This window comes from Artemia sp. Qi Xiang Cuo, chromosome 15 (assembly GCF_049724085.1).
Source record: "Artemia sp. Qi Xiang Cuo chromosome 15, ASM4972408v1, whole genome shotgun sequence".
NCBI classification, from domain to species: domain Eukaryota; kingdom Metazoa; phylum Arthropoda; class Branchiopoda; order Anostraca; family Artemiidae; genus Artemia; species Artemia sp. Qi Xiang Cuo.
This window is the reverse complement of record NC_142808.1, coordinates 48,502,030-48,528,322: the sequence shown is the minus strand read 5'-3', so window position 1 is coordinate 48,528,322 and position 26,293 is coordinate 48,502,030. Positions and strand designations below refer to the sequence as shown.

The 26,293-nt window shown below is 34.8% G+C and overlaps 1 protein-coding gene across 2 annotated transcripts; it reads left to right on the top strand.

The window, feature by feature from the left end:
* The first annotated feature begins 658 nt into the window (after positions 1–658).
* Positions 659–24,610, top strand: LOC148943769 (uncharacterized). Of its 2 annotated transcripts, XM_089101011.1 has the most exons (4): positions 659–779; positions 14,861–14,994; positions 20,330–20,484; positions 23,396–24,610. In XM_089101011.1, exons 1-4 carry the CDS (start codon positions 669–671, stop codon positions 23,440–23,442), a joined length of 447 nt encoding a protein of 148 aa, XP_088957137.1. In that variant the 5' UTR covers positions 659–668; the 3' UTR covers positions 23,443–24,610. The 2 variants fall into 2 exon arrangements, with proteins under 2 accessions (XP_088957137.1, XP_088957136.1); XM_089101010.1 differs by lacking the exon at positions 23,396–24,610 and having other exon boundaries at positions 20,330–20,752.
* Positions 24,611–26,293: the final 1,683 nt, after the last annotated feature.

The following is a 26,293-nucleotide window of genomic DNA, read 5'->3' as shown; positions in this document are numbered from 1 at the left end:
TACTACTAACAACTCACTGCAGCCCCAAGCCACTTGAGGCCAACATAGCTACTCATGCTCTTCCTCCATCCTAATCTTTTCAAAGCTTCCTTCTGTACACCCTCCCAGGAAGTTCCCGTTTTCCTTAAATCTTTCTTTAAGACATCCTACCACACCAGCCGTGGATGACCTGCTTTCCACTCAGCCCTATACGGCTGTCCGAAAAGGATAATCTTCGGCAATATGTCATCATTCATTCGCAGAGCGTGCCCTAGCCATATTAATCTTTCTTTCATTACAGCCTTAGAAAACGAGATCGAACCAAACTTTTAGCACAACTTGCTGTTTGAAATACAGTCAGTCAACCGGGTACCCAAACAATCCCGAAGGCAATTTCTATGGAATATATCTAGCAAATTTTGTTGAACTAAAAAGCTGTTATTCAAATACCACAGAAACACATATAATAGAAATAATTGAAATCGTGTTAGTTTATCTGTTTTAGAATTAAAGCTGAGATACAGTCACAAACCTTTTTTTAGACACCATTTTACGATTTTTGGTGATCAATTTTTTTCTGTCTGGTGTTACATTTTCCTGAGAAGTTTAGCTTTCCACGCTTGTCGTCATGGCAACTCTGCTAATATGACTCATTTCCGTGTCAATGCTGAAACTTAAAATCCAAAGGCATGATGAAGTCAGAAACAGAGAGTTTTGATAAATATTTGGAATCTGTTGGTTTTTACAGACGAAAAATACCAGAAGAAAATGATGCTCTTTGTCGGATTTTATCAGTTCATGTAAATTATTTCAACTATGTTTTCTAATTTAGGCCAGGCTGGATATGCCATGGCCATTGATTTACATCAGGCCAAATCATACTAATGAAGTCTGCAAAGGGTTGGTAGGCTAAATACTTCTCAGACAATATATTCAATAAATTGATATTATAAGGTATAATTTAGAAAGAACAAACATAAAGATACCATGTGGTTCCCCATTCAGTGCTCCATCTGATGAAATGCTTTATGCCTAGGCTAATAACAAAAGAGTAATACCATTCAGTTTACAAATCAACACAAATAGTAAATAGCTTATATAGATGACTTCATTACTGACTTAGAGACAAGGTGAACCAGTGGCAGATCCAGAGGGGGCACCCCCCCCCCCATAGCGTAGTCTATAGTAGTGTAGTTTACTTAGTTTACTCAAGTTTGCGTTAATTAAATGGTAAATATTTACCAAATCAGGTAAATATAGTTTACCTAATTTACTTAGTTAACTCAAGTTTGTGTTAATTAAATGGTAAATATTTACCAAATCATATTATTGAGTTGCAACTAAAGTGAATATACCACTCAATGCCTTTTTTATGCTCTTTACAAATATAATAATCATTTTCTTCAGAAATGAAGGTAAAGTTTTACCAAATCATATTATTGACTTACACATAAAGTGAATATACCACTCAATGCCTTTTTTTATGCTGATTACAAATATAGTAATCATTTCTATCGGAAATGAATTTCAGCCCCCCACCCTATATATGTCAATTTAGGGTATATATTTCTAAAACCGAACCGAACCCTGAATTGGCTTATATAGGAGGGGGAGAGCTGAAATTCATTTCCAATAGAAATGATTATTATATTTGCAATCAGCATAAAAAAAAGGCATCAAATGGTGTATTCACTTTATTCCTAACTCAATAATATGATTTGGTAGAACTTTACCAAAATGAATTTTAGCCCCCACCTCTATATATACCAATTCAGGGTATATATTTGCACATTGGGGGGATGGGGGAAAGTTTAAATTTACCTCTCATTTACATCAGAAATAAAATTAACCCCCACCCCCCTAATGTGCAAATATATACCCTGAATTGGTATATATAGGGGTGGGGGCTAAAATTAATTTCTGACAAAAATGATTATTATATTTGTAAAGAGCACAAAAAAAGGCAACAAGTGGTATATTCACTTTAGTTGTAACTCAATAATATGATTTGGTAAATATTTACCAATTAAACTTGCTCCTAATGTAAGTTTATTGGATCAACCTATTTTGCACCCCTCCCCCAAATACATCCAATCAAAATTTTGAGATAGCTATTTTGTTCAGCACAGTTGATTTCCAGATAGAAAATATGTGTTTGAGGAGGACAATCCCCCACAACCCTGAGGGCAAAGGTTTTAGGTTATGCTCTGGGGGCATATAAGGTTTTTATAGAAGGCATTGCCATAGAAACTTCAAAACAGGCTCATTTGATTTGAAATTCAAAGGGCTAGTGCCCTTTTTAATAGTCAACAGTGATTGGAGGGCATCTAGCCCCCTCCCCCCATGCCCATCATTCCCCCAAACACATCTAATGAAAATTTTGAGATAGCCATTTTGCTCAGCATAGCTGATGTCCAGAGAGAAAATATGTTTTTGAGGAGGACACTCCCCCACAACCCTCAGGGCAAGAGTTGTAAGTTATGCCCTGGGGGCATATATGGTTTTTATAGAAGGTGCTGTTGCAGAAACTTCAAAACAGGCTCATTTGATTTGAAATTCAAAGGGCTAGTGCCCTTTTTAATAGTCAAAAGTGATTGGAGGGCAACTAGCCACCCCCCCCCCCACGCCCATTATTACCCCAAACACATCCAATCAAAGTTTTGAGATAGCCATTTTGTTCAGCATAGTTGATTTCCAGATAGAAAATATGTTTTTGAGGAGAACACTCCCCCACAACCCTCAGGGCAAGGGTTTTAAGTTATGCCCTGGGGGCATACAAGGTTTTTATAGAAGGTGTTGTCATAGAAACTTCGAAAGGGGCTCATTCGATTGGAAATTCCAAGGGCTAGTGCCCTTTTTAATAGTCAAAAGTGATTCAAGGGCAACTAGCCCCCCCACGCCCATCATTCCCACAAACACATCCAATCAAAATTTTGAGATAGCCATTTTCAGCATAGTTGATTTCCAGATAGAAAATATGTTTTTGAGGAGGTCAATCCCCCACAACCCTTAGGGCAAAGGTTTTAAGTTATGCTCTGGGGGCATATAAGGTTTTTATAGAAGGCATTGCCATAGAAACTTCAAAACAGGCTCATTTGATTTGAAATTCAAAGGGCTAGTGCCCTTTTTAATAGTCAACAGTGATTGGAGGGCAACTAGCCCCCTCTCCCCCCCCTGCCCCTCCTTACCACAAGCCCAACCATACCCAATTTTGAGATAGGCCTTTTGTTCAGCATAGTTGATTTCCAGATAGAAAATATGTTTTTGAGGAGGACGCTCCCCCACGACCCTTAGGGCAAGAGTTTTAAGTTATGCTCTGGGGGCATCTATGGTTTTTATAGAAGGCATTGTTGCAGAAACTTCAAAACAGGCTCATTTGATTTGAAATTCAAAGAACTACTGCCCTTTTTAATAGTCAAAAGTGATTGGAGGGCAACTAGCCCCCCCCCCTCCCCACGCTTATCATTACCCCAAACACATCCAATCAAAATTTTGTGATAGCCGTTTTGTTCAGCATAGTTGATTTACAGATAGAAAATATGTTTTTGAGGAGGTCACTTCCCCACAACCCTAAGGGCAAAGGTTTTAAGTTATGCCCTGGGGGCATATAAGGTTTTTATAGAAGGCGTTGCCGTAGAAACTTCAAAACAGGCTCATTTGATTTGAAATTCAAAGGGCTAGTGCCCTTTTTAAGAGTCAACAGTGATTGGAGGGCAACTAGCCCCCTCTCCCCCCATGCCCATCATTCCCACAAACACATCCAATCAAAATTGTGAGATTGCTATTTTGTTTAGCGTAGTTGATTTCCATATACAAATTATGTTTTTGAGGAGGACACTCCCCCACAACCCTCAGGGCAAGAGTTGTAAGTTATGCCCTGGGGGCATATATGGTTTTTTATAGAAGGTACTGTTGCAGAAACTTCAAAACAGGCTCATTTGATTTGAAATTCAAAGGGCTACTGCCCTTTTTAATAGTCAAAAGGGATTGGAGGGCAACTAGCCCCCCCACGCTTATCATTACCCCAAACACATCCAATCAAAATTTTGAGATAGCCGTTTTGTTCAGCATAGTTGATTTACTGATAGAAAATATGTTTTTGAGGAGGACACTCCCCCACAACCCTCAGGGCAAGGGTTTTAAGTTATGCCCTTAGGGACATATAAATTTTTTATAGAAGGAATTGTTATAGAAACTTCAAAACAGGCTTATCCAATTGGAAATTCAAAGGGCTAGTCCCTTGTTTAATAGTTGTAAGTGATTGAAGGGCAACTAGACCCCCACGCCCATAATTCCCCCAAACACATCCAATCAAAATTTTGAGATAGCCCATTTTGTTCACCGTAGTTGATTTCCAGATCGAAAATATCTTTTTGAGGAGGACACTCCCCCACAACACTCGGGGCAAGGGTTTTAACTTGTGCTCTGAGGGCATATAAGAACAATGTTGGAACAATGTATCATTTATTATTTTTTACTTTAGAGCAGGACACTTCATATGGAAGGGGTCGTCGTAGAAACTTCAAAAGGGGCTCATTCGATTGGAAATAAAGAGTTCTAGTTCCCATTTTAATAGTCAAAAGTGATTGGAGGGCAACTAGCCCCCCCACGCCCATCAATCCCCAAACACATCCAATAACAAGTTCGTGATAGTCATTTTGTTCTGCGTAATTGATTTTCAAATAGAAAATAGGTTTATGAGGAGGGCACTCCCCCACAGCCCACAAGGCAACAGTTATAAGTTATGACCTAGGGGTATATGAGCTTTTTATTGAAAGTTTTATCGTAGAGAATTGAAAACCTCATTCGATTGGGAATTCAAAGAGTTACCGCCATTTTTACTAGTTGAAAGTGATTGGAGGGCAACTAGCCCCCCCCCACGCCCATCATTCCCCCAAAAAAATCGAATCGAAATTTTGAGATAGCCCTTTTGTTCAGCATAGTTGATTTCCAGATAGAAAATATATTTTTGAGGAGGACACTCCCCACCAACCCTCAGGGCAAGGGTTTTAAGTTATGCCCTGGGGGCATATGAGGTTTTTATAGAAGGCGTTGTCGTGGAAACTTCAAAACAGGCTCATTCGATTTGAAATTCAAAGGGCTAGTACCCTTTTTAATAGTCAAAAGTGACTGGAGTGCAAGTAGCCCCCCCCCCTCCACGCCTATCATGCCCCTAAACACATCCAATCACAATTTTGAGATATCCATTTTGTTCAGCAAAGTTGATTTCCTGATCGAAAATATGTTTTTGAGGAGGACACTCCCCCATGACCCTCTAGGCAAAGGTTTTAAGTTATGCCCTTGGGGGCATATAAGGTTTTTATAGAAGGCATTGTTGTAGAAACTTCAAAACAGGCTCATCCGATTGGAAATTGAAAGGGCTAGTGCCTTTTAAATAGTCGAAAGTGATTGGAGGGCAACTAGCCCCCCCCCTCACGCCCATCATTCCCCCAAACGCATCCAATCAAAAGTTTGAGATAGCCATTTTGTTCAGCATAGTTGATTTACAGATATAAAATATTTTTTTGAGGAGGTAACTCCCCCACAACCCTCAGGGCAAGGGATTTAAGTTTTGCCCTGGGGGCATATAAGGTTTTTATAGAAGGCGTTGTCTTCGAAACTTCAAAAAAGGCTCATCCGATTGGAAATTCAAGGGGCTAGTGCCCTTTTTAATAATTGATAATGACCGAAGGGCCCCTAGCCCCCCCCCCCACGCCCATCATTCCCCCAAACACATCCAATCAAAATTTTGAGATAGCCATTTTATTCAGCATAGCTGATTTCCTTATAGAAAATATGTTTTTGAGGAGGATACTCCCCCACAGCCCTCAGGGCAAGGGTTTTAAGTTATGCCCTGGGGGCGTATAAGGTTTTTATAGAAGACTTTGTCATAGAAACTTAAAAAAAAAGCTCATTTGAATGGGAAATTTAAAGGGCTAGTACCCTTTTTAATAGTCAAAAGTGATTGGAGGGCAACTAGCCCCCCCCTCCCTACGCCCATCACATCCCCAAACACATCCAATAAAATTTTGAGATAGCCATTTTGTTCAGCGTAGTTGATTTCAAGATAAAAAATATATTTTTGAGGAGAACGCTCCCCCACAAACCTCAGGGCAAGGGTTATAAGTTATGCCGTGGGGGCATATAAGGTTTTCATTGAAATCTTTGTCATAGTAACTTGAAAAAGGGTTGATTCGATTTAAAATTCAAAGGGCTAGTGCCCTTTTTAATAGTCTAAAGTGATTGGAGGGCAATTAATCCCCCTTCGACTACCACCCAACCACGACCCCCCGCCCATTTACCAATTATGTTTATAAACTAATTGTTTTCTTAAGATTAAATCAAAATGAATTGTGATAGTGCCAATTCCCAATAAGGCATCTCAGCAGTTTCCCAAGAACGACTGAGGGTATTATGTTCAAACTTTCGGGGCTACTTCTGCTCTTAAAATTTAACCAAATCAAAATAGTGTAAGTGTTTCCAAGCTATCAAAGAAAGTAAAGAGATTTTTTTTTGCGAATGGTATCAAGTTTTCCATTTCAGGTCAACTAGAGGAGGTATGAAACTGAATTAAAGAGTACTATTTTGTGTCCAGATTTTTAAAAGGGTGTATGTTGTTAAAAATTGCTGAAAATGTTTCTCCAGCATACAAATAGCAGGCCAAACTATAAAGTCTTAAAAAACGAAAAGATTTAAAGTGTTATTTTCTTTTTCCCTGAAAAGACTATGTCATTGTAAAACAAACAGAAATTAATTTAATAAATTCCTTGCACAAAATAAGATTTTCAAATAAAAGTAAATAACTCCATTAAACAAGAATTGACCCAAAATAATTTAATAAATCAAATAATCTACCAAGCGCGAAACTACTACAAATCAGCATCGATAAATAAATGAAACCAAAAACGAACAAAATTGCAGTAAATAACCGAGTCAACCTCAGAAGAGCAGAAATTAACATAATTTGGGCGCAAAATCCCTATGCCTTCCCAAGGCCAGAACAAAATTTGCACTTTACTGAAAAAATAGAGGCCTCCCCAACTTTTTTGGAATTTGGTGAAATTTTTCAAAATAAGATGAAATTTAGCAAAATTCTTGATTTCTGCAGAAAATGTGGCATAAATCAGATAGCAGTTTGGTAAAATTTACAAAGATTGCCCCCTAATAAAATGAGTCTCAGGAGGCCCCTACCTCCTGATGGCCTCATACATAGCCCTAACTGATATGTTTCTCTATTTTGTATTTGTTGAGGTTTTTTGAATAAGTTGCCTATCAGTTCACAAAATTTGGGGTTAGAGGCAAACTGTGTTTTCAAAATCTAAGGTAAGTAAATTTGTCATTTTTGCAGTGAAATTGCATAAAAAAGACATTTTTCAATGAAAATGGCCTCAAGAAAGGATTTTTCAAGTTTAATGTGAACCTGAAGTGACCTTTAAGGTAGCCTATGTATAGATTAAAAGAATTCTTTTTGGGAAAGACTATTTCTCTTTGACATTCCAGAAAAATAGAGATATGTTTTTGGAGTGCCCCTATTTTACTACAGCATGACTCAATGAGAGTATAGTAACAAGACCCCTGCCTTTCATATACCTTCTTGGCGAAACTTTCACTAATAATTTGTCATCATAAATTCAAAATATGGTCCCTGTTTTGACAAGGAGTTGAAAAGAAAAATTACATTTAAAAGATTATGATTTATAGAAGAAATATCAAGCATTAAAAATTAGATTTTTAGAATCAGAACACATTCAACTTTCTGTTGATATGTGAATAAAATTGAAACACTGAAAGGATATATACATCAAAATAGAATAATTGGTATTTCCAAAGAGATCCTCCTAGGTAAGTCAATGACCTAATAATTTCAAGTGTTTGATCTTGAATAATTTTAATAATAATTGTATTGATGCATAGCTTATATTTTTGGCTACTCATTGATATGTACAATTCTTCTCAATTCCTATTTCATAACAAGATGTGACTGTAAAGTATTTTGACAGTATGGAGTTAGAAAACAATTCTTACTTCATGATATGCAGAATAATTTTACCTAACACATTAGGCATGCAGATCCGCTACACTTTACCCCTCCCTCTATTTTGCAAATATATAGCCTAAATTTTTTTCTAAAGTAAATTTTTTTTTAAAATTATTTTTATCATACATTGGTATATTTCATTAGGATTGAGCACCAGAGAAAACATACTAGAAGAATATTAGGTAGGGGCTATATCATACAAGTACCACATTAGAATATTCCTCTACTTTCGGTTGAGCCAGATACTATCTAGAACAAGTGCTCATGTTGTTATGATTGTCTCTGAAACTTGGAGCCTTAGTTAAGTTTTAAGTGACTTTATCTGTTCCATGGAAATAATGTTTTAGGATAATTTTTTGTTTTTGTTTGTGGACTGCTTCTGTAATCTATTTATGTTACTTGTTGTCCCTTCCCTCTTTGGAACAGTGGGCGTTGAGTTGTTTTCACAAATTAGAAAATACCATTTAAGCAACTAAAAAGAATTAGTAATAGGGGACAATTCTTTTTGGAAGCATGTGACTTGAACGGTTGTTTGTACTACTTGGTAAAAGACATAAAAAAATATGAGTTGAGCAAGTGAGCCCTCCAGCCATTGAGATAGTGAGCCTTGTGCCTGTCAAACTATAGTAATAATTTCTAAGTTTGTCATTCCTCTTTAGCTCAAAGTAAAAACCTAATCTTGCAATATTTTAAAATGTCCATAACATACAAAAAAAAAACTCCTTCATGAACCCTGTAACATCAGGATGGCCTCACATGGTGTGGTCTTGTCTTAAACAAACATCAAAAGCATTAGGCTGCAATATATGCAAATTTTCAACTTTTACAGATTATTTACACAAATTATTTACAGTATGCTATAGCCTATTTGCAAAAATGACAAGTGTTATTGGTTATAACTGGGATTGCACTCTTTGTAAATGGATTTTCCCCTTGAAAGTTGCTACTGCTGTACTTGCTGATATAAATGGTACTATGCTAACATCATTTAGTCAGTTTGAAACACATTAGACAGAATATACCCAGTAAGCTTATCGCAGATCATTTCTGGTCTTCGTGAACAAAAAGCTCCTCCCACTTATTTCTGTTTCAATGCACTTTGCACTCTGCACTCCTTCCCACTTGTTTCAATGCACTTTGATGGAAACAGACGGAAACAGACTAACCAGCATTCCCGCTAATCTGACTTCGCCTATGTTTATATCTGCAAAAACGTTCTCCGGAGCACTCGCACCCCGGTCCGGGTTTTTATAATGGGTGAGATAGAGAATGATCATACTGCTAATTATATAATCTGTGGTTTGAAAAGAGCATGTTGTGTGAAATAAAGCCTATTACTGTTTTCTGTAATTACATGTTAAAAAGTGTGCTTGGATTTAATTTGCTTACATCTGTTGTTCATTTTTATAAGCCAACTACAGTATTTGTTAAGTTTATGTAAAGTCACTGTTTCCCCATGTTTAGTGGCATATGTTACAAAAAACGCTTATAATTGTACAATACCACAATAACATAAACCACAGTACCACAGTAACATAACACGGCCACACTTATAAAATTTACAATGGTACAGTAAATCTGGAATAGTATTTTTACAAACCAATTACAATATTTGCTAAAAATATTCAAAATCACTGTTTCTTGATGTTTAGTGACATATATCACAAAAAATAAAGTTCTAATATATAAAATTTAAATAAAAACAAACAAAAAATTGTCAATGACACAGTAATTTTGTAAGCCAATCATCATATTTGTTAAAATGTATAAACTCACTGCTTCTCCATGTCTAGTGACATATATCACAAAGAACAGTCTCAAAATGGTGAGAAACCACTACTACTATTACTAACAACTCACCACAGCACCAAGCCGCCTGAGGCCACCACAGCTACGCATGCTCCTCCATCCCAATCTATTCAAAGCTTCCCTTTTTACACCCTCCCACGAAGTTCCCATTTCCTTTAAATTTTCCTTTATGACGTCCTCTCACCGTAGACGAGGACGACCTGCTTTTCGTTTAGCCCTATACGGTTGGCCGAAAAGAACAATCTTTGGCCTTTCATTATAGCCCTAGAGAGCGGTACTGAACCACATTTATCCTACAGCCTATTGTTTGAAATACGGTCAGTCAGCTGGGGACCCAGAACAATCCTTAAGCAATTACTCTGGAAAACATCTAGCAAATCTTTATCCGCTTTTCGAAGCGCCCATGCTTCAGAGCCATATTTGACTACTGTCATCACTGTATGTTCTAATATTCTAATCTTGGTTTGCAGACTTATCTTCCTTTTCTTCCAAACTTTTTTAATTGTAAAAAAACACCCTGGGCCTTGGCTATTCTACTTCTAACATCTTCACTGCTCCTACCGTCTTTACTAATAATAATACCCAGGTAAGTGAAGCTGCCCCCTGCATCAATCTTCTTATTACCCAACATTACATTTTCATCTTCACTTATTCATAGCCTTAGTGACCTAGTCTTCTTAACATTAATTTTCAAACCTATTCTAGCACCCTGAACTCGCAAAACCTCTAAAAGTTCATTCATTTTGCTCACACTTTCCTCTGAGTGCTGAAATCATCAGCGTAATCTAAGTCCAGGAGACTTTTTCCTCCCCATCTCATTCCGTAGTCTCCCATTGCCTTTCCTGTGCTCCTTAATACAAAGTCCATCAAAATTATCCATATAAAGGGGGATAGAACATAACCCTGGTTAACTCCTGATTTAATACAAAAACAGCTGCTACCCTCATTTCCTCCCCTAACTGCAGCAGTGTTATTCTCATACATAACACTAATCACTTTAATGTATTTGTCTGGTATACCATACAAGAATAAAATCTTTGCTAAACCTCTTCTATCAACAGAATCGAACGCTTGCTCATAATCTAGTGCCTGACAATTCAGGCACTTCTCAATTATTAACCTAAGAGTGAAAATTTGGTCGATGCATCCTCTACCTTTTTTAAAACCGCACTGTATTTCTCTTAAAACTTTGTCTACAGCATCTCTCTGTCTAAAAAGTATCATATTACTAAGTTATTTGCTACGTACAGAGACCAGACTAATGCGTCGATAATTACCACACTCACTTTTATTACCTTTCTTATAAATTGGCTCAATTAAGGTTTTCCTAAAATCATTTGGTACTTTCCCTGTTTCAAAAATCATATTCATAATCTTCAGTAACTTATTTCTTACCTCAGAGCCACCATATTTAAGAAACTCATTTACTACCTTATCAGCACCTGGTGCCTTATTATTTTTTAATCCTTTTAGTACTGTCGTTAATTCTTCCTCGCAAAACAAATAATACTTCACATCCAAGGTGTCACAAATTTTTTCATTTTCCTCTATATCTTTTCCTACAACTCTATCTCGGTTTAGCCAATTCTCAAAATTTTCTGCCCATCTCTCTTTAATTCTTTCCTTATCGCTAATTGTGGCCCCATTCCTATCTTTAACTTGGCCAAGTCCAGATTGACTACTCCCTCTCAATTTATTGACATGCCAGTACAATATTTTACTATTATGCCGACTAGCTGTATCCTCCAGATCCTCGGCAATTTTATCCATGGCCTCCACTTTGCACCTCCTTAGTTTTTATTTTAATGCTTTCTCCACTTCCTTTACATTCATTTTGTTTTCATATTATCTATCACTCAGATAATTCTTGTACAAGTCCTTTCCCCTTTCTATTAAACATAAAACTTTTTCACTAATATTCTTAGCTGCAGTCCTAGCTTTCTTCTCTACGACACCTTCAGCAACTTCGCAAATTATTTTTCTAAAATTATTCCAACCATCTTCCACATTATCAAATCTTAAAGTCTTTGATAATATTCATTGTTTTCTTACAATTCACATGTTTTTCAAATTTTGGTTTACCCTAAAATAAATTTCTGCATATTGATCTGTGTGTTCAGTATAAAAGGTGATTTTTTCATACATTACTAAAGTGCTAAGGACTTCAAACCTAAGTAGGCCTATGGATTCCTTACCCTTCAAAATGTCAAGACTTATAAACATCTGTATTCTTGCAAATACTCTTATACAAACAGGGATGGTGGTCCAATCTTGGGCCATAGAATAGAACGGCTAAGATGTTTTCTTTATAAAAAGTATACTATATAGAGGCTCGTTCTGCTTAAACCCCATGTATTTGTTGAAGGACCAGGGACAGTGAAAAAAAATCTGATTTTTAAGGTAATTAAGTGGATACTTACTTGCCCATGTGTTTGTTTAGAAATTAGGAAAAGTTGGGAATTCAATTTTTAATGAGAATTCAACATCAACATGGGAATTTAGGGAATTCAACATGGAGATATGAAGTTTTTGATATTAGTGTGCATTTATTTAAAAACAAAAAAGAAATGTGGCTGAAAATCAGCAGAAAAATAAGATAAAAATAAATACCACCAAACAGCTTTTGAAGGGTAATTGTGTCTTCAAAATAAACCCACCGCTGATGTTTGAATGTTAAAATATCATCATATAGGAGTGGTAGACCATGGAAGGAGGGTTTATTTCAAATATTTAAAGTTCCTTATTCGGGTTCCTCCTTGGATTAGAAATGGTAGACTACAGGAGAGATACAGCTTGCCGGATGCTTTTGATGCTGCATATAAGGTTTTTCCCAAGCTTACTGACTATCCGTCAAACCATCCTTGGAAGATTTTTTGTTTGAATGCTAGTTTCTTTATTTTTTGCTGGGTTATTATCATTTTTATATGGTATTTATTTGTATGATCCATTTAAAGAGGTTTATCAGCCTTGGAGTGGCTTAGTTTTCTGAATTGTTTTGTTTGTTAGAGTTTTAGTTTGTAAATATTTTCTCCTGTTTTTGTGTGTTCTTTTTTTCATTTCCTTTCTTTATGTTATACTCCTTCGTCATGCCTTGTATTTTTGATGGGTTATAAAATAAATAAACAAATATCATTGCAGATGAAAACTATCATCAAATTTAACTTAATTTTATTTATTAATACCAAATGTGGTAAGCTGTACAAAGCCTGTCATGCTAAACATTATAACACTTCAGAGAACACACAGACACACACGCACAAAAAAATAATAGTAAAACCTACTTCATAATAATACATACATCAAAAGAACAACTGATATCACAATGAAAAATAATTTAAATACATATATAAATAAATTGAAAATAAAAACATAATTAATGCTTTTGCTTATTAATTTCTATGGTCTAACATGGCAACACTTATAAAAGCATGACACTTCCCTTAAAACGTCATAATTTTGGAGCAACCAAAGAGAAAATGTTACAAAATTCAAGTTTTCAGGTATGAACTGAATTAAGATGCATCCAGGGGAAAAGACGCAAGTGCTTTTGTGTTAGTTTTCTCAGTACTTCAATATAAATTCTCATGCTGCCCCCACTCTCCCCCAATGGTTGGACATATGTTAGCAACCAGTTTATGTTTAATAATGACAGTTTTAAACTTTGAACTATTAATCTTGTAAATTAGACCGGCTTAGTAATCATGGTCTCCATTTTATTCGTTTTTTTTTTGGGGGGGGGGAAGAGATATTATTTTGTTGGACATTTAAGCTATAGACTTTATCATTTCATTGATTAAATACCTCAATTAAATATGGAGTACAATTAAGCTATCTCGGTTTGAGTTGTTTCTTTTTTCTGTGTAGATTTAGGTCTGCACACCTTGCAACACAAAAGGATGGCTAGTAGATATTTGCGGATGCAATAACACCAATAACAATTTTGCATCTAAAAATCAGAATATTGAATTTGTATACCAATGTTTACTACAGTCATGTTTTAATCCTTTTGAATATGTAACCAAAACCATAAAGGGTAATCAAAGGTGAATTATTTTGTGTGATAACTTTCTAAATTCAAAAATGTAATATGAATGTAATATAAGTAGTCTCTACAAATTTTATTCACTTCAAAACTTACTTTTTTTTCAATCAGATAACTACATAAACAAATAATTTACAACAACAAGAAGAAAACGTTGCCGTCTTTTTTTTAGTGGCTACAAATTTGCTCAATAATTATGATGATGGCGTCCACTGAATTGATGGCGTCCAAATGGACCTTAAATTAGAAGAGGTGCCTTTTTAAAATTATATATTTTTTTAAATGTATATATATATATATATATATATATATATATATATATTATATATATATATATATATATGTATATATATATATATATATATATATATATATATATATATATATATATATATATATATATATATATATATATATATATATATATATATATATATATATATATATATATATATATATATATATATATATATATATATATATATATATATATATATATATATATATATATATATATATATATATATATATATATATATATATATATATATATATATATATATATTATATATTTATATATTATATATATATATATATATATATATATATATATATATATATATATATATATATATATATATATATATATATATATATATATATATATATATATATATATATATATATATATATATATATATATATATATATATATATATATATATATATATATATATATATATATATATATATATATATATATATATATATATATATATATGTAAATATACAAACCATTTTAAGAATCTGGGATTTTTCACAATGTCAAAGCTGGTTCTGAGTCTTGAAGAATCCCTTATTCTTTTTTCATAACCAATTCTGGTCTTTTCTTTACTGTGGCACATGAAACTCAAGCACTGCCTAGGTGTTTCTTGTGAAGGTAATTAGTTATTTATGCTAGACCATGAGTTGAACTTTCTATTTTCTTTTAGTTTCATGAATCACAACATTTCTTCAAAGTAATAAGAAAGAAGATTTCTGAGCTGCTGAAAATTGACTATGCGGATGTGACTTCAGATTTAGTTCTCAAGGAAGAAAACCTCACTACAGTTGCAGAATTTTATCAGTATGTTAGAGGAATTTTTTCACCTCTTCTAGGCTCGGTATTGTTTTATCATACGGTCTGTACCATCGCAAGATTCATAGTAGTCTTTATTAAACGACAGTACACGCTTTTAGATTAGGTCACTGTTAAAAAAAAGCGAACGAGGCACACAAGTGTAAAAAAATGAATTTTTCGAGCCAGCAATCATTCCTGGAATGCGTTTTAAATGCATTTGATTCCAGAATTGTATCAGTTTGTTAATAGAATTATTTGGCCTTTTCTAGACTTAATATTATTGATTTCATTACAAATTAGTTTCATCGCAAATCAGTGTTTTGTTATTAGAATTTGTAATTTTTAATTATTTAAAGTAAGTCTTTTTGTTAATTTTATTTTATTAATTTAATATTAATAAACTAATTTAATTAACCTTATATATAATTAAATTAATTAATTTTACTTTGTTAAGTTAGAAATTATAATTTTTAGTTCATATAAAATCGATATAAAATATTAAACAATAAGCTTGTTGTGGTCTTGAAAAATTTGCTGCCGCTTCTTTCTCATTTTAATTTTTTTGCATCATAGTTCCGAAAAAAAGTAGATGGCATTAAAGGCAGGAAGTGAAGATGTCCTGCCTCAGATCATAAATTTACGAAATATCAGGAATCCGAGCCCTAGCCACTTGCTCAAAAAATACCTATAGAGAAACTACCCACTCCACAAAAAAATACCCGAACTTTCATAAACTATCAACTATGGCTCCGGAGTTGTCAAAATTGCCAACTCCACAACCCTGATTTCAAATAACTCTTGTTTTACTTTAGAAATAGAGATACTGGAAATATAGTTCTTGATTTTATCAGTTATGCCTTGGATTCTGCCTTGGATTCTGCCTTGGAGCTGCCTTGGATTCCTATAGGAGGACTATTAGAAGTAATACAGGAGGAGGAATTAAGGGATTATTTCTAAACAAAGTTTTAGCGGCTGTCAGAATACCAACGTAATTTCCTTTAGGAGGGGGATTAGAAAGATAATTTCTAAACAAAGTTTAAGTTGCTGTCAGACTGCTAACTTAATTCCATTTGCTAATTGATCAAGTTGTGATACGTATAACCTTTCACCTTAGGCTATCGTAGAAATCCATAAAGTTGTCAATGCTTTCCAGATTCAACTAAAAGTTGCAAAAAAGTAAAGCTTTTCATTCCAGCTTACGTTTTCTAGCAGCTGGAACAACAGAAAAGTAACTTTGGATTCACTTTTCTAGTAACCTTTACTAAAGATAGTTAACAAGCATTTTAGTGAAGTAACTGTGCATCATTATTATCATTGCTATTAATATCTGCTTGAAACATATTGAAACAAATTATTAGACTAGATTAAACTGAAAGAATTATAAATACAATTGAAACTCATGAAGATTATACACTTACAAACCAAATAAGTCAGTAGTTACTTCACAATTCTTCCAGGTGGATGTCACTTCGAGTACCTACTATATTTAAAGTCAAGTAACTACGGTTGGCAGCCTGGAATAAAGCCATAATCATTGTCTAAAACCATCATAAACAAACTAATTTAAAAAAAAAAAAATGTGGAATGGAGATGCAGAGTCATACTCTGATCAAGCATTACTAGAAAAAGTTCATTAATTTATTTTCAAATGTTATAATTTGCTCGTCTGGAACTTACTTTTTGTTGTGACTATGGGGATTTTCTATAAGCTAACGTAAGTTTACGGAATGTAAAATTCCATCTGACGTAACGTCAAAAGCTTGTAACGTAAAACGCAAAGTTTACGTAACGTAAAAAGCTCGATACTACTTGGCTGTGCCTACCTTACTTACAAAGTCGTAAGTTATGCATGTGGAAGGTTCGACGCAGTAGTGTGAAAGAACCATTTTAAGACTCATTTTGATTTTTTTTTTCATTTTGAGTGATTTTCATTATTCATTTTCATTTTGTTTTGTCTTTATTTAAGTTTCATTTTTTCATTTGACTTACTTTCAAGCTCTATCAGCATTTGCCTATTAATTATCTTTAAAAATTATTTATTATTTATTATTAAATTGATTATTTACTATATTAATTTTTGTTGTTTAGTTTCATTTATTAATCATATTTATTACATATTAATTATTATTACAATTAATATAATTATTAATTAATTAATTACTTATTTATAACCATACTCTACCTATTAATTGTCTTTAGAGAACTATTTTGGCTTCCAACGTAGCTTTTCGTTTAGCTATTTAACTTAACTCATATCTATTTTTTTGGAGGGGTGGCAGTGGCAACTCTGGTCTCTCTTGCGCCCGGGGCAAAATCTTGATTAGCACCCTCCATGTCTCCAAAACTTGGTCAGGCCAAATCAAGGCCAGACCCATTTTTTTCGGGGGGGGGATTTACTCAAAGATTTTTTTTCGGGGGGGGGGCTTACACAAAAAATGCATAAAAAATTTGTTTATTTCCATTTTGGTTAAGTTTTGACAAATCAGACCAACATTTCGGGGGAGGGGGTTCAAGCCCCCCTACCCCCCTGGGTACGGCCTTTGGCCAAATTAAAAAAAAAATCGTTTACTAACAAAATTTATTAGCATTCACGGCATCTTGAAATAACTCTTCTGCATAAAGCAAAACTCAGGATCAAATTTGCTTGTACTTACTGTCAACTACGCCATCTGTTTATCTTAATAAAAATAAAATTACCAAATGATTATAAGCATCAGATTATTCGCATGTGTTCCCCTCTGTACTTGTCTTTTCCATTGGACTTAGTTTTAAACATTAAAAAAAATAAAAAAAATAGAATGAATTTCTAAGGACTAGGAGTTCCTAGATAAAAATTTTGAATGATAGAAATTTCAGAATAATTACTAGGAGTCAATGAAGAAAAGGAAAAGAATAGATAACTTGTAATGAATAACTGGAATGGCAAATCTCTCAATGATTAGCAATGGAGAAGCATTCAAAAATAGTATGAACAAATGGACAGATAGTATGAACATAAGTCGAATGGGCCATATTTGCTATGAATTTCTGGAATGGCAAGTTCTTTATGAGCAAGGAAGGAGAAGCACATATAAAAATAACAGACGAAGGGAATGGTCACTAAAATTCTGGACAAGCTAATTTTGTTATCTTGGAAAGTGGTGTGGTTAGAAAAATGAAACTTTCAGGGATGGATCTAGTGACTAAAGTATTTCTTGGGAAGGTATTTTGAAGTACATACCTCCACTCATTCTCCCTCTGAAGGACACTGACCTTTGATGACATTTAAAAATCTTTGCGTTATAAAGTGAAACCTTGCAAAATAGATCTCCTGTTTAAATGAAGTACAAGAAAAATATTTTCAGCTTCACAACTTTGCTGAATCCCAATTTAGGAGGTTTCAAAGATCTGCTAATACATTTCTTAAATTAAAAAAAAAACATATTGATATGGCTTAAAATTCTAGTGAAATAACAGGAATTGCATTTCAAAACTAAAACCATAAAAAAGAAACTAAAAATTAAAGTGTAATGTTTTTTGTCACCTGTTTGTCGCCTTTGTAACCTGTCAAGTAGACAAATTTCTAAGACTTAGAAATCAGAAGAGGGTTAAGATATTAGCTCAGCAATACCTTCCTGGAGTAGGTTTTTGGCCCTAGATTTATTACTGAAAGTTTCATTTTCCTTACCTAACCCTTTTCCAACATAATCAAAAGTAGCTTGTCCAGAATTTTACCGGAATTGTCTACCATACCTGTGATACGAGGGTGATCTGAAAAGTTTCTGACCTAAACGTGAAGATGCTAATATTAACTCTTAAATGCTCGTAATGGCAAGTATGAAAGTGAGGAAGAAATTAGAAGCACTTTTTGCGAGCAACAAAGGAGGAGTACTCAGAAAGAGGACGAACCAATGGAATAGCTCATCATAGCTAGAATAGACCATACTTGTGACAAATTCCTCGAATGACAAGTTCTTTATGACCAACAAATAAGAAGCACTAGAACAGAAAAACAAACAGTAACATAACATTCAGATTTTTTTTTTACATTTATGGATGTACATTGTTTTAACCCTCAAATGAGTATCACAGGAATTTCACTGTGTAAGTTCTCCTTTTCCTTTGGTATTATGCGTGCGTTGTATCTTTTTCATCGCTTGCTGAAGCGTAGTTAAATGGAAAGAGTGGCTACAGCCACACCCCCAATCGGTGGCGGCTTTAATATTTTCCAAATTACCTTACTTGAAGTTGCTTACACTAAATTTCTGTTTCTTCTGCCAAATCTAAGAAACATCTTTGCAATTTAAAAAAAATCAACGAATGAAAACATTTTTTTTTAATGTATCTAGTTCTTGTCTGGTCACTGCACTGTTCTGATCGCTGCGTTGTAATCTCTTATTGCTTTCTCTTTCTTTTCTTTATTATTTTATCTTTCCTTTTTTATTCTCCTTTAATCTTATACAGTTTTCGGGTTGGAGTAGGTTGACGTAGAGGAGGAGCATGCGCAACTATGTTGGCTTCTGGGGGCCTGGTGAGTGAGATCCTCGATTATACCTGGAAACAGGGAAAACTTGCTAATTTCAGTACTCGGGAATATCATTAAAGTAATGTAGATGGCATGATAGCACATCCGAATATACATGGTACTGGTGGAGGATTTATTACTCGCTAAAACTATTACGTTAGGAAAACAGCTAATAAAATAGATGAGAAAAACCTGAGTACAAATCGTCAATTATGCACTAACTCCATATCTACCAGCTACAATCCTCCATAACTTAGAAAATACTCCGCCAAGAATTGATGAACTATGGGGGAAATATAAGAAATAATAGTACAAAATTTATGGGTTTTTTAGGGTGTTTGTGTGTGGGAGGCGGGGGGGGTAGTCATTATTATTAAATTTCGAAGCCCAAAATAAAATATTCACCTACATAATCAAAAACATGAGTCTGTACATAAGAAGGAATCCTCTTCATGAGAAGAACGAAAAACTAATTGGTTAGAAATGAACATTTTTGTGTCTTCACACTCTTCGCGCAAGGAAAAGCCTCCGAACGTATCCCCTATTAATCTAAACTTGGTTTTTGTAGCAATGTTCTTCCTGAAGGTTTGAATAAACTGGGGTGGCGGAAGAGCGTTCGCAGCTGTTATCTGTGTTGGCAGCTGTGTACAACGTTCGCAGCTGTGTTGGTCCCAGGAAGCTTGGCGCTGCAATGAGTTGCTAGCAGTAGTTGTATTATCTTGCATTCTTCGAATATAGTTTTTATTCTTTTTTTAGGTTTTCTACAATCAATTGTATTTTTAGACTTACGTTTTGAGTTTTATCTTTATATTTTAACTATATCTTTATTTTTTTCAGAATCAATTTTACCATTTGGGAGATGAGTGATAAGTATGAACGCGCGTTGACTCATTTTGATTTTGAAGACAAAGTTTGTCTACATCCCACTGCTGATGGATACTATGACCACATTATTAGCACTTCACACCTTCAAGCTATGGCTTTTGCTCAGTGTAAGTTTCACCAGTCATGTTGTTATTGCCTTAGGCTAAGCAACTGCGTTCCAGATAAATTTGATATGCTACAAAGGAAAAGACGTTGTTTTTACGAAAAAAAAAGAACTTTTAGTTTTACAGAAAGAACAGATGTTTTAGAGATGTATATATTTTCGAAAAGCTGAATATTGCAGTTCTATAAAAAGAACAGATGTTTTTTTTTATTATTATTACTAACAGCTGAATATTACAGTTTTACGGAGTGAAAAGACGATTATTTCAGACCTTTTACTGATTTTTTTTTTTTAACGAGATGCTTAATTTTACAATTTTACCAAAAAAATAGATTTTTCTTTCAGACGTTTTAAAGCTATTTTTTGAAAACTTTTAGACGTTTAAAAGGGACTTTTCAAGCGTTTTAAAGGCGTTTATCTTTTTACGCTAGAACACCTTCTGTGAATAAAAGATGACATATTGTGGAAAATTGTGCTTTCTGGCCACTGTATAAAGATAATTAGCAGTAAGTTCACCGCAGATGATTTCTGGCTCTTCATTCTCGGTGCGAACAAACAGCTCCTCCCACATTCTCTTTCATTAGCGCATGCAAATAGCTCCTCTCATTTGATCCGCCATCAGCAGTCCTATTACCCTGGAACACGTATTTTGGCAAAAACTTTCTCAAAATGCTGAAACCAACTCTAGACTTCGAAACCTACTTTTAATTCCCATAAACATCTAATAATAACATTGCACAACTAATTAACGATTTTCATATTTGCATTGGAATAAATTAGTTTAAAATTAGTTTATCCAAAATTTAGTGTTCCATCGTTAAAGCCAAGTTTCGCGTTCAAGAGAAATCTGACTTGTCTACCCTTGAAAAGATCTAATGTCGCTTATGTTTTTACGCTATCTGGAGCACTCGCATCTCGGTCCGGGTTTTTATAATGGGTGACATTGGGGGCGATCAAACTGTATAATATTTATATACTGTGTTTCTGGCCAACCATCTTAGGTTAAGCGAAAAGCGCGTCCTCCTCGAATTACTTGGAAGGAGGTCGTAAGGAAGGATATAAGTGAAGTTATAACTTCTTGGGAGGGTTTAAAGAGGGAAGCTTTAAATATACTGGGCTGGAGGAGGAGAGTTGCCTGATGCCTGATACGTGTATAGTTTTGATAGAGTCCTGAAGTCATTACCTAACAGAGGTTAAGCCAAGAATTCAGGATGATGACGAATCAAATTCTATGTATATTATCAAAATTTATGTATTTATTTTTGTCATGTAATTTTAGTTTAAAATAAGCTATTGATGAGTCCTTGAGCCTGTTATTTTTTTTGTTGGGTTGCGCCATTATAGGCCTACTGGATCTTGTTTTTTTTAGTATTTATATTTAAAAATGATTGGAAAAAATATTGCATTTCTCTTTGCATTTTAATGAATTGGTGCTGCTGGTTCCTTTTAATATCTTTTTCTGAAATAAAACGGGTCTAATTAATGTTACATATTTAATTTCAACTTATTCAAGATCACTCAACCTAGTACGATTAAAGCTTCAATGACAATCTAGTTATTTACTATCACTTGTGGTTGAATTGGGCTATTGCGTGAAGTGATGCGATTGTGCTGAAGGCAGACGTTTTCTGAATGCACGTGTTTTGAATATTTCCGTTGATACAGGAAAACTCATCCAGAAGGCCAGCGTCACGTTTAAAAATAGATACTGTTTTTTTTTTATTTTACTACTGCATGCAAGGGGTTATATGAGGGTGAATCACCCCCTAAAAATATAGGGCCATAGAGACGCGTCTAGGAGAAAAAAAAAAAAAAAAAATGGTTTAAAAATGCCTTTGTTCGTGGTTTTGTTCCCCATCAATAGAAGACAGCCTTTGAGGGGAATAGCTATTTTGCTGATGAATAAAAAGAAATAAAAATATATAATAAATAATAAATAAATAACGAAAAATATAAAAAGAAAAATAAATAAAAAAGGTTTCAACAAACAAATTTCTTTGTTTGAGTGAAACACAGAAAATGTATACGAAATTTAACACACATATTATTTCATTTAAAAACAGTTTACTGTTTCTATTTTATTGTTAGAGCCTCCCCCCCCCCATCCATAAGTTTTGGATTTTTTTTTTCAATTTTTATGTTTTTCGCAACAACGACTATTTTCTTGTTTTTTTCGTAGCCACTAGCAGATCATATCCTGCACATTTGCATTCACCTTCTTCAATTACTCTCCTTAAAATATCAGAGAAAGCTATTATTTATCTAACCCCGTCCCTTGTGTACTATGTCTCCATCCCTCTGCACGCGCTTGGTGCGAACAGAATTGACCTGGGGGGAAGGGTATATAGAAGCTTTTCTTAGAAGGGTGTTAAGCAGGTCGAGAAATCACGCAAAGGTGGATATATTTAAACAATTATAATTTTTCTGTTGGCAGGGGTTCAAATTCCTGAAAATATGGCGGAGGGGGCAAAATGTGTTTTTCAAAATCCAGGAGTTTAATTCTGATGTTGTTTCTTTTTTCAGTGAAAATTCAAGAATGTGTTTTTTAATCAATTGCAAATAAAATTTGACCAATTGACGCCTCTGCTGTGGGAGGAGAGGTGGGGTGAGGGATGGCTGACTTCCCACATCTGGCGTACATCTCAGTATCGTCGTGGCTATGCCAGGTGTGACCAACTGTATTCCGCCACTCTTGGCACAGTTACGCCACGTTTGGCGCTTTTGGCACGCGCCACCTGGTGTAAATGCTTTCTGAGAGTCGGCCACCCTTCGGGTCTAATCTTTAAGAGGAGAATCTGTCCCATTCCCCATGCTGTTTGCTGGCCTGAAAAAATGCAAATATGTGTTTTAAAATATTTGGAATTATTTTGTGTAGGCTACATAAAAAATAGTTCTGTACTGCACTTTACTTTCAGTTCCATCGCAACTGAACCTCCGTGCAACTGAACCCCCGTACAACTGAACTCCCATGTAACTGAACCCTCTTGCAACTGAACACCGTGTAACTGAGCCCTCGTGCAACTGAACCCCCGTGCGACTCAGCCTCAGTTAACTGAAACCCCGTGTAACTGGACTCTCCGAGCAATTGAACCCCCGTGCAACTGAAGCATTGTGCAAGTGATCTTCCGTACTCAGTTTTTCAGTATTCTACACAAATATGAGGCAATATTAAGGGGTAAAATACAAGTCTTAATCTCTACATGTTCAACCTTGTTGGAATTGTATGTTTTTTAAAGTCATGATATAAATGCCTCTCAAGAAGATTCAGAAAAAAGCTCTGTTTTGTTGTCGACTCTGATAGACTTCAAGATAAGGATTTGAGAGAAATTTTCCAGGAATAGTTAGACACTAAAGTGGAGAGTTTAAAACTTGACAATGTTGTACATGGATGGAATAATTTTATGAAAATAGTTTGTGAAGTCGCTGATGGTCTCTTAGGGAAGAAAATTATAAACGCAGCTAGGAATATTGGTGAAAATGCTTTATAATTAATAGAGAGAAGGAGGGGCCTTTACAAGAATTATTTGAGGGATAAATCATATGAAAATAAGAGGAATGTAAAATAGAGCGGAGAAAGCATATAAATGTGAATTAAGGAGGTGTGAAGTGGAGGCCATGGATGAAATTGCCAAAGATGTGGAAGATGCAGCCATAAAGCATACTAGTAATATCTTGTTCTGGCATGTTGATGAATTGAGAGGGAATAGGCAATCTGGACTTGTCTCTGTTAAAGATAGGAAGGGGCCCTGAAAAAGGGCCAGTCGTCGTAGTAGCATTATTAGTATTAGCAGTATGTACATAGTGTCTTTTGGTTAGTTCAACATCCGCATCAATATACTTGAAAGTTCCAACATAATACTCAAAACAGTTCGTAATTATATTTTCGGTATTGCTGATATACCCTTTTGTACCTTTATAACCCCTTAGTACTCTTAACTTTAGTAGTAGTCGTAGTAGTAGTAGTAGTATTAGCATACACATTTTCCTTTTTGGTCGGTTGATTTTTCCACTCATCGTATCCTGTAAATTTCGATTGATTACCCTAAACTATTTTGAGATATTGCTGGTATGCCCTTTTTACAGGTTACATGAACATGCTGTTTTGGGATTTAGCTTGATACTCCCCTTAAGATTCCATAAGAACTTTACCTTAATACTCTTACCCTTTTTTAAAACCAAGAATCAAACATGCCCTCCCCCCTTTCCAAATCACAAATGCAAACAATGAGCAAATTGTATTAGCTTCAGCCCTTACCCAAGGGTTGGGGGAGGTCTTGTCATCCCCAGAACTATAGTTATTGGAATTTTCAGCTATCTTGAACAAAATGGCTCTCCTATAATTCTGATCGGGTGTCCGGGGGAGGGCACTTAAAAGGGGCGTAGTGAGGATATGGTTGCCTTATAATTACTTTGTTTTAGGTTTCCCCTAATGACTGCCATAAAACTTTCCATTGGTGGAAAAATAAGATAAGTTTAAGCTGGGGTAATTAGAATTTACTAACGATGCAAAACTAAACTTATTCGTGGCCCCTGCTTAATTCTGAACTACTCAAAAAACACCGACAAACAACAACGTAGTAAGTACATGGAACAGAATTGTACAAGATGCAAAGCTATAGCGTTGCGTATACTAAAGAGCCGTAAGGCTTCAATGGTTTATTACTTATTATAATTTTTTACCAGACGCATTTCATATGGAAGGGGTGGTCGCTTAAACTTCGGAGGGGGCTTTCTATTGGAAATTGAAAGTTCTATTGCCTTTTTTAAGAATCAAAAATGATCATAGGCCAACCCGTCTCTCCACGCTTTTTTTCCCCCAAATGCAGCCTATGCATCCTATGTCAAAGTTTTGACATAGCCATTTAGTTCAATATAATCCAAAGGCCGAAAAACAATGCCTTCGTGTTTGACAAAACCCCTCGCAGCCCTCGGGACAAGGGCTGTAAGTTATACATGTTGCCCATTGTTAAAATATAAGGTTTTTTTACTAAAGAGATGGTCGTATAAACTTTGGAGGAGGCTCATTCGATTTGAAATCGAAAGTTCTAGTTCACTTTTTAAGAATCAGAAGTAATCGGAGGGAAACCTGCTTCCCCCTTCCATCCTCTGTTTTTTTTTCCAAATGCATGTGATCACAGTTTTGAGATAGCTATTTTATTTAAAACAGCCCTAAGGTAAATAACTATGCATACAGGGTTCAAAACCCCCAGCCCCTGGTGCAAGGGCTGTGAGTTATACAAGTTGCCCATCTTTAACACACAAGGTTTTTATTTTATCAACAAAAGTGGGCATGTTTGATCCTGGATATCCAAAAAAGCTTGGAGTATTTAGGTCAAACTTTAAAGAAATGTCGAGGAGAATGCCAAACACAATCAAAAAACACTTTTTCCTTTATTGGTTGTGAAAAGGAATTACCATCAATAGGTATATCAATATTAGAAATACATTTCTAAGGAACGATTGATGGTATCAGCCGTCACTTCTTTCGGGATTTTTTAGGGGCATCTTCAACTAAAATCTCAAAAGTTACTATGTGCATCCAGTTTTACAAGAAGACTTATCTACAATATGTCGAGAAAAGCTGTCTCCTTCCCATGCCCTTTTTAGCTGTAATCCCCCAAAAGACTTCTGTTCAAAATTCTTTATCTAAATTCATAAAGTTTAAAGATTTCCAACACGAATTTTATTACTCAGCGTTTAGGAAAGGTCTGATTCATCTGAAAAAAAATGAGATATAAAACTGCTTTAATGTTTAGTGATGTCTGATTTTCTTCTTTTTTTGACCATAAAACAGAACTTTTTTATGAATGATC